This window comes from Lichenostomus cassidix, chromosome 2, assembly GCF_008360975.1.
Source record: "Lichenostomus cassidix isolate B80296 chromosome 2, HeHo_3.0, whole genome shotgun sequence".
Classification (NCBI taxonomy): Eukaryota; Metazoa; Chordata; class Aves; order Passeriformes; family Meliphagidae; genus Lichenostomus; species Lichenostomus cassidix.
In genome coordinates, this window is record NC_139482.1 from 70,540,942 (window position 1) to 70,549,635 (window position 8,694).

Consider the following 8,694-nt stretch of genomic DNA (forward strand, 5'->3'; position numbering starts at 1 on the left):
TGCCCAGCATCATGAATATCTCCCTTCCATTTTTCTCTCGGCTGCATGTTAATCTATTATCATGTCAGCTCCTTTCTTGATAGTCTTCCTTTGTGTGTGCCTGTACCATAGGGATATGGAGATAGTAATGGATAAGGGAATAAAGAAGATAAAACCTCTCCTAATTTTCTTCCACTTTGCCTGGTGTGGGCTGCACACAGGCAGCAGATGTATAGCCCCTTGTGCAGCAGTGTTCAGCTCCCCAGCACACGGACTGTCTGACTCCTTTGTGTAGCACAGCATTGGTGTGGAGCAGGTGTCCATGGGCTTCGTGATGGTGAGAATCTCTCTCAGCAGTGGCCTCTGTGCCACATTGAGATAAAGCATCCCAAAAGTGCTGGTGGACAGCATGTGCCAGTTCTCCCTGCAGCCATTGCATGGATTTCAGAAGCTCCTGCCTTCTTAACACCAACCCCTGTTCCCTCCTGAGTCAGGATTATCACTGCATATTTGTTGAAGTGTCTTGTAAGCCAAAATCCACTGCTGTTACAAAATCAGCAGCAGGGCCAGTTCTGCCAGTGTCGGTGATCTCAGTCATCAGCATCTGAAGAGATGACGTGAATTTTGTTTTCCCTATTCAAATACAGGTGACTGCCAGAATCAGGATACAGGACAGTGAGGTCCAGAGCGCTGTCCTGCATTGCAAACCCCACATCTATGCCTGTCTTCTTGTGCTACAGTATTTGTTTTACTGACATCACCCATTGATTAGTTTTGTTGCAACCTAGTTGTTATAATCTACAGAGAAGACCAAGAAATCACTGTACAGAAAGGAAAATGTCCTCTGAAAGTTGTGGTCTTTGGGTGTTAACTTCAGTTTGGCAATAACATTGCAATAAGAGAAGATCGATGGCCATCCTGCAAATATTTTGGGTTTTCTTTATTTTGTTCTCTGGGTGCAAATTCAGGCTGATACTTCTTCAAACACAGGAAGGAAGGAAGTGTATAGTGGTGTAAAACTGTCACCCCTTCATTATTAATTGTGTTGGAGTGACCAAAATCAAACAAAGCTAAACTACACACTGTGAAAGTAAACACAGATGCCTTTTTTTTTTTTTTTTTTGGGCAAAGATGTAAGTAATAAATGGGAAAATGGGAAGTATAAAGGGAATCCTTTTGTAAGGAATAGTTTAGAACAAGATTAGTAAGAATTTGCTTTTAATTCAGTGCATTATCTTCCTTTCTGTTATTCTGTTTTATTTCTCTTCTTTGTGGTGTTCAGTCGTCCTGGGTCTAAACAGAGACTTTTGTCTTGGGTGAGGTTTTCATTAGTGAGAAGGTTTATTTTTCAGAGGGCCATGTTCAACAAGCTGCTTGTGTGACTGAGCAAACAGTTAATTTGACTGAAAATGATACCATTCCTTTTCATTATGTGCAATTGTAGGTGTTGCAGTATAGTTGCTTGGTTGCTCATTCATGCACAGGCACAAGTTCAGCAGCCTGTGGAAATACTTCCATTTAAACATACTTTTTCTTTCCCCTACCTTTCATGCAGACTTAGCCGTTGAGCCAAATAGCTAAAAATCCTCAGGGATTTAAAGGATTAAATGAAAACAGTTGTTTTGGTGCGGGAAGGACTGAAAAATCCTGAAAATATGACAGGGGGTAGTTGCTGTTGGACCTAGCTAGTGAACTATACAGCCACCTCTGTTGTGGGCATAAATATAACTGAGTGGTGGACTGATGGGTTGATGGGGGTTTGATTGCTGGGAAACTGGAAAAAAAAATAAGGGGAACCCTAGTGATAGCACTGATGACTGAGCTGAAGTTTTGCCACTGGGCTGTATGGTGAAGCTGGTGGGAAGTTGCTTTCCAGTGAAAGATCACAATTTTTTTTCTCCCAGCAGATAACTAAGTCAGTGCTAGTTTTCATTGTCCCTTGGCTGGACTCTTTTGTTCCTATGGTTTCCTGTGAGTAACCTGTTCCTTCACGTTTTTCTGTTTGTCTCAGGTACTGAAGGTTTCAGGCCAGAGGTTTTCCTGTGCTCTCCGTAGCTGCCGCCTGGTGCTGCCCCGAGGAGAAGTGGTGGGAAGGCTGCTACCCCTCGCCTGGTGGTGTCAGGGTGAGGCTCACCGCAGGGGCTGCTGCGCTTCCCTGCGCCGCCCACCATGGAGACACTATCCCAGGACTCTCTGCTAGAGTGCCAGATTTGCTTCAACTACTACAGCCCCCGCCGGCGGCCCAAGCTGCTGGACTGCAAGCACACCTGCTGCTCCGTGTGCCTGCAGCAGATGAGGACCAGCCAGAAGGACCTGCGCTGCCCCTGGTGCCGCGGCATCACCAAGCTGCCTCCGGGCTACTCTGTGTCACAGCTGCCCGATGACCCTGAGGTGATCGCCGTCATCGCCATCCCCCACACCTCGGAGCACACCCCCGTCTTCATCAAACTGCCCAGCAATGGGTGCTACATGCTGCCCTTGCCTCTCTCCAAGGAGCGGGCGCTCCTGCCGGGAGACATTGGCTGCCGCCTGCTGCCCGGCAGCCAGCAGAAGTCCCTGACGGTGGTGACGATCCCCGCGGAGCAGCAGCCACTGCAGGGCGGCCTTCCCGCCGAGGCGGGAGCCGAGGAGCCGGACCGGAGAGGCGCTGTGAAAAGCTCCACCTGGTCGGGGGTGTGCACTGTGATCCTGGTGGCCTGCGTCCTGGTCTTCCTGCTGGGCATCGTCCTCCACAACATGTCGTGTATTTCCAAGCGCTTCACGGTGATCTCCTGCGGCTGAGGCGGCGGGGGCTGTGCTCCCCGGGGGTCGGGTCGGGTCGGTGGTGGTGGTATTGAGCGAGACAATTCCGTGCAGCTTTCCCCAGTGACTGCAGGACGCTGTGCACCGGGACAATGGTGCCCGCCTGGCCGCGGCCCCGGAGGGGTGGCATCAGGCCTCTCGGCAGCCTGTGGAGAAAATCACGTCCCGTGTCTGGCGGCAGTGGCACTGAGGAGGACTGCATGTGTCACCGTGACCATTTATCAAAGGGACTGCAACTTCACAGTGATCTTTTTTTATTGTGTTGCGGGATTAAGGATCTCTATGTAGCTGGTTATGCTGTGAAGTATACAGTATGGGCTCTTCTTTAAACACAGTATATTGAAATCAAAACTGTTCCACGCAGAATTAAATTAGAACTGGCGCACAACTGTACGAGGTGTTCAATACCAGTCCACACATGCATTAGTTTTTAATGGGAGGGAGGGAGACTCGTAAAACAGAGACATTGTTTAGCTGGTAAAGCGTTTTATATGTCTTAAATGGCACATTAATTAAACCAAGTTAGGGAGTCGTACAATAGTTTTTAAAAGGAAGCATTTTACAAGCAATGATTTCCTTCCTTGGTGTCTGTTTTTTGCCTGGTTTTCCCCATTTCTTTCAACTACAGGGAAGTGGTATTTCCAGCATCTTTTGTTTGAAGGAGCTTCCAAGAAGGGAAGCAAAGTGGGCTAGGAGGAGTACCTAAAAATGCAGTCAAAATTGTTCTGCCTAACTGGCTTTATGTGAAGGATGGCTTTGCATGGTGAACATTGGACATGCTGCTTTACCTCCAGTCTGGCTGCACACTTCCTGATGACATGGCCGTCATAGCCATTAGTGAAGAAGTGGTCATGAGAAGTCCTAGGACTCCTGTGAGGATGTGATAACATATCGTTCTTTTTTTCCTTTTTCTAGAGGTTGGGTTTTCTTAGTTGTTTTTAAAGAATTTAGACCTATTTTGCCTCCCTCTTTCTTAGAAGATGCAGGTGTGCACTCATGGGTGATGTGACAGAGGTGTTGCTCTAAGAAAGCTTCACCATTGAATCTGAGACCAAGGACTCTTGTATGCTGTCATCTAGTAAGAGGCAGTGATGTATCTGGGAGAAGAACCCAGGCCAGCCTAACCTTTTACTGGGTGGTCCACCCCTTGTAAACTGCTGTGGCTGTCCTGGTGTCAGAACATCTGGGTGAGCATAACAGAGCCTTTTCCAGTGTTTCAGTCTTATTAATATTGATGTTCATAAGGACAGATTCAAAAAACAAACACAGGAAGTGTCTCCCTCCACCTGTGACTGTCGTGAAACTCCAGTCATTTGCAGTTGACTTCTTGGGAAGAGCCAAATTCCTGAATGTTCACTGCAGTAGCGCCTTGCTCTAAGCAGTCCCACTAGCTTTAGTAGTACTGCTCATAAGTAAAATAGAGCCCAGTGTGAGTTTGGGTATTTGGCAAGTCTGAAAGCTGAAACTTACGTGAGATTAGGGGTTGGATCAAGGGGCACATGAGAGACCTTTAATAAGACAGACAAATCTGTTGATTTGCACTGCTTCTTTCTGTGCATACAAGGCATAACCTCCCTGAAGTGTGTCCTCTTGTTGTCTACCTACTGCTCTTTCTAATTCTTAGAGATTGCTGAATGCCATTTTGTAACATAGTTTTGACTATGCAGTGCCCAAGTTGGCCCCACAGTTGTCCTTGGTTTTCTGATACTGTCACAAAATCCAGTTGCTGGTTCATAATAAAAATTCTCAGCTCAGAGTTGTGTCAGGAACATACCTCTAACTTCATGCTGGATTTTCTTTCCTTCCCTTCCCTTCCTAAACTACCATTTTCCTCCTTGATTCCCATTAACTGAAGAGTAGAATATAGGGTGCTTAGTTGTTATGATGTGTGTTTGGTCATGTATGGAGAGGAACCATTGTGCTGATTTTTTATCTACTGTCAGAGGTATGCATAGCGCAGCAAAAAAAAAAAGTCTTCAGATAACACTCAATGCCTTTTTTATGAAAAGGCCCATGTGCAGTATGTCTTGAACCTGGCTTGCAAATATTGTAATTACATGGACACCTCTCCGCAGCATGTTTTCATTTGGTTGCAGTAGGGAACACCAGGTATTCCCAAATGTGTCTTGTGAACGTGCTTGTCTCTTGTTGCCAGTAGGTAGCCAGATTTCTACTGACATCCATGCTATGCTGCTTATTGTGTAAAAGGAAAGCCAGTTCACAAAAAATCCTGCCTTTTATAAGACTCTTGAGGAATTGACCAGACACAGGACTTGACTCTCTACTACCTTATCCTGTATCAATTGCTGGGTGTACCAGAAGCATATGGCATAGGTGAATGATGCTCTGAGAATGGCACTGATGTGTTTTGCACCAGCTTCTGCATTTGTTTATCTGAGTTGTCAGTGAATGCACAAACCACGAGGCAGTCAAGGAGCAGGTCCTGGTGACACAGTGGTAATGTTACCTCCTTCCAGCCGTACCTGCCTGACTGAAGCTCTTGAGGCCGAGGATTCTCTGGCATTGCAAAGAAAGGCCCTCTTCACCTCCACGTGGAGAGTGCAGAATAAAAGAGGAATCAGAAATTAGGTTAAAATACCACACTGCATAACACATTATACAACAGGCAGACCTGGAGTTTATCCGGAATTAATGATGTAAGTGTTATATTAGCAGAATACCATCCTGTACTATGTAACACAGTACATTGTTTCGTTAATATGAATTTCCTGTACTTTTTGTGCCTGCTAAAATGCATGTTTGACCTAATTTCTGATCCAGACATTTGCCTGCTCACAGCCTTGTGTAAGAGCAATAAGTAAAACCTCAAGATTTTTGCCTGCGTGTACGCGCATGGTGTGTATGTTCATTCCTTTTTATAAATAAGAGTTCTGGAAAAGTTTTGGTTCTGGCTTTAGACTGTGACTAGAATTTTAAATTTGCAGCTGTTATATATGTTAGATCACCTAGCTTTTTTGCTGACTTGTGTAGAAATGAACTAAATAGTTTGTTGTAATATACAGTGTTAAAATGTTTCTCAAGTATGTCAATAGTCATGCTACTTTAAAAATGCAGTGCAGTCTGTCCCATTCCTTGGTTCAATACCTGGCATTAAAAAGTGATACTGCTAATTCTTTTTAATTATTATTTTAAAAAACAGCCTTGTCTTTGTAATTTTCCCTCTGTGGAGAAACACATTTGGACTTGTTCCAAAATCATCAGGTTCCGGGTTAGCTTTTGTTCTCTGGTGTCCAGTAAGAAGTCACTGCCCAATTCCACCAAAAAGAAAGACAGGAACTTACTGTGACGCAGTACTGTTTGAGAAACCAAAACTTATGCTAAAATGTGTGGGTAATTATTCAAGCACCTGCATTTTTAGAGCACATTACTCTGTATGAATGTGTATTTATTTGCTTGTTTAATAGGAAGGATGTGTGTGTTGGGGTCCAGCTTCAGCTTTTTTCCTGGTTGGTCCCAACTTCCATCGTTGGCTTGTGCTTTGCTGGCAAACAGACTTTAGGGTTCACTTTGTGAAATTTTGTTTAGTGAATTTTAAAAATTCAAAATATGCAATTTTGGTATGCAGGATTTTTTTAGGAAATTGTGTGTTCAGTGATTGTTCATGCTTAAACAAGATGTAAAGGAGCCTGTATGTTTTGTAAACATGGAGCAGTCATGAGTCCAAAGTTTCATCTTTATTAATGAAGCTCAGTCTGAATAAAATGTTAGCAGGAAAAGAATGATAGCAAGTGAATTATGGTTCCTCTGTTACTTTGCCATCAGATGAAGAGCATGGAAGGGAATTTGGCAGAATTGCTCTGTGTTCTATGAGAGGGTGGCTGAAATTCATCACTCAGCGTTTTAAGGCAATGTGTAAAGTATGGGTTATGGTAAATAGTAAAGGGGCATTCATGATTTAATTAGTGTGGAATACAGAATTATAGCTGATGACTCCTGAGCCGCAAAACTTTTTTTTCTGTTTTAATCAAATTAAAAATTTTAAGTAAACATACAGCTTAAGGAAGTGAGGGATTGTTAGCCTTCACTTAAGCTTGCATTGTACAGACTAGTACCCTGGTTCCCTCTTCCCTTGAGCACCCCTTCCCAGTCACATTATTGCTGGAGTCACGGGCAGCCAGCTTTTTTTGATAGTGCAGATGCTTTTCTGGAGTAGAAATGGTCAATATTACATGCTAGTTTTGTCACATTCACAGCAGGGCTGAACCAAAACGAAACAATTCGTACATGGTTTGAACTCTGCTGTAGGTGTCCCAGAATCAAAAGCTCCAGTCAGTCACCAGTCCATTGCGTAAATTGAGCCAAGCCTCTGTTCCCTGGATCTTTTCACAACCATGCCAGGGAGCAGAGGACATTTCTTCCTCACACTCATAAGAATGGATCTGTACCCACCATCCACAGCTAAACTAGCACAGGGAATGGGGCCTGCTGGCATGAGACACTTGCATGAGTACTGCTGAAGATGTTCACGTGTTGAGTGAACACCTTGCTAGCAAATGTTGGGGTTGAAATTCTTCCTTATCCCAATTGCACAGAAAGCGTGGCTTGAGGTTTGTTTTTTCCAGACTTTTTCTATGGGCAGAAGCAGGGGGAAGGGAGGGAAGAAAGTACATGGCAGCAAATGAATCCCAGCAGCATCTGGGAGGCTGTTGAAAAATCTGCTGGCCCTGAAGGCAAAGTTCTTGTGCAAGAGCTTCAGTAGGACAAGATTGTCTGGAAATGCAGTGGATTTAGAATGTTAGTGACCTTTCTGGTGCTGTACACTGTTCGTAGGCCTGACAGCTGGGCTTGTTGTGTTCTCTCTCTTTGTCACTTTACCTCTTGCGTGCTTGTGTCAACAAGCAAAGCTGCTTGCTTCAGTCTCAAGTTGAACAATTTTCAAGACATTTCTTAAGTTGCTCTGAGCATGTCTAATGAAAAAAAATTAACCTTCCAAGCTCAGTTAAATTTAATGCTTAATGAATGTTCAGAAAATGCATTTTTCAAGCATTTCCTTGTGCTTCAATATATTTTTACTGTAGTTCTAAATCCTGTAATGTTTTATGTTAATCATGTTCCTGAATATCAATTCAAGGGATTAGTTAAGATTAGTTAAGTCCCCCTTCAGATCTACATGAATCTGTTTGTACTCTCCTCATCTGTTTCACACTGGAGCACCTAAGCATGGGGATGAAATGGGAATTCACAGGCACGCATGGAGCACCTGTGCATACGAGTGCAGGAATGCATTCCCATGCTCAGGGAGGGCATGCACACAGCACATGCTCATGTGTAGTCAAGAGGGCTGATGAAAGAGTCTCAGATTCCTCTGTCTGAGGAAGGTCATGTACTTTTTGGTGCTGGGATAGCTTGCTAACACGAAGCTTTGTTATGGCTACCTGGATTTCCTATGGGATGAGTTGCCACCCCCTCTGAGCTGTCTCCTGCAAACCAACTCCTGCTGCTGTTGGATGGAACTCTCTGCTCCAAAGGTGACACCTCTTCTGGAGTCCAGGTGAGGAACCATACATTCCTCTGTGCCTTCAGGCTAGAACAGGGTTCCCCAAAAAGGGAACAGCCAGATGGCTGGGCTTTTAGTTTATAAGGAGTTTGTAAGATTAACTGGAGTTCTTTTGAAACAGAACTGCACAGAGCACTTAAGAAAGCTGGAAGGCAACATACAGGCTTGGCCTAACTGATCTGAAAGAGTGAACAGTGGGTGGAGAAAGAAAGGACACCTGAAAATGAGCACATGATTAGACACTAGCCTGGAAGCTCAGATCGGTATGTGCAAAAACATCTACTGGGCATATTTTGCAGTGGCCTGCTTATGTAGTTTCTGTCAAATTGTATCTCAAGAATGTCACTGAAACTCCAGATCTTGCTTTTTCTTCAACACCTTTGAGTTGGGAAGCA

At 44.3% G+C, this 8,694-nt stretch overlaps 1 protein-coding gene across 8 annotated transcripts in view; it reads left to right on the top strand.

The window, feature by feature from the left end:
- The window catches only part of RNF152 (ring finger protein 152), a 44,341-nt gene extending 37,820 nt beyond the window's left edge, over positions 1–6,521 (top strand). For all 8 annotated transcript variants that reach the window (XM_085052083.1, XM_085052086.1, XM_085052090.1 and 5 more), the window contains one exon: positions 1,991–6,521. In XM_085052083.1, coding sequence (XP_084908209.1) covers positions 2,149–2,760 — 612 coding nt within the window. In that variant the 5' untranslated portion in view covers positions 1,991–2,148 and the 3' untranslated portion in view covers positions 2,761–6,521. The remainder of the gene's footprint in view (positions 1–1,990) is intronic.
- The last annotated feature ends 2,173 nt before the right edge of the window (positions 6,522–8,694 follow it).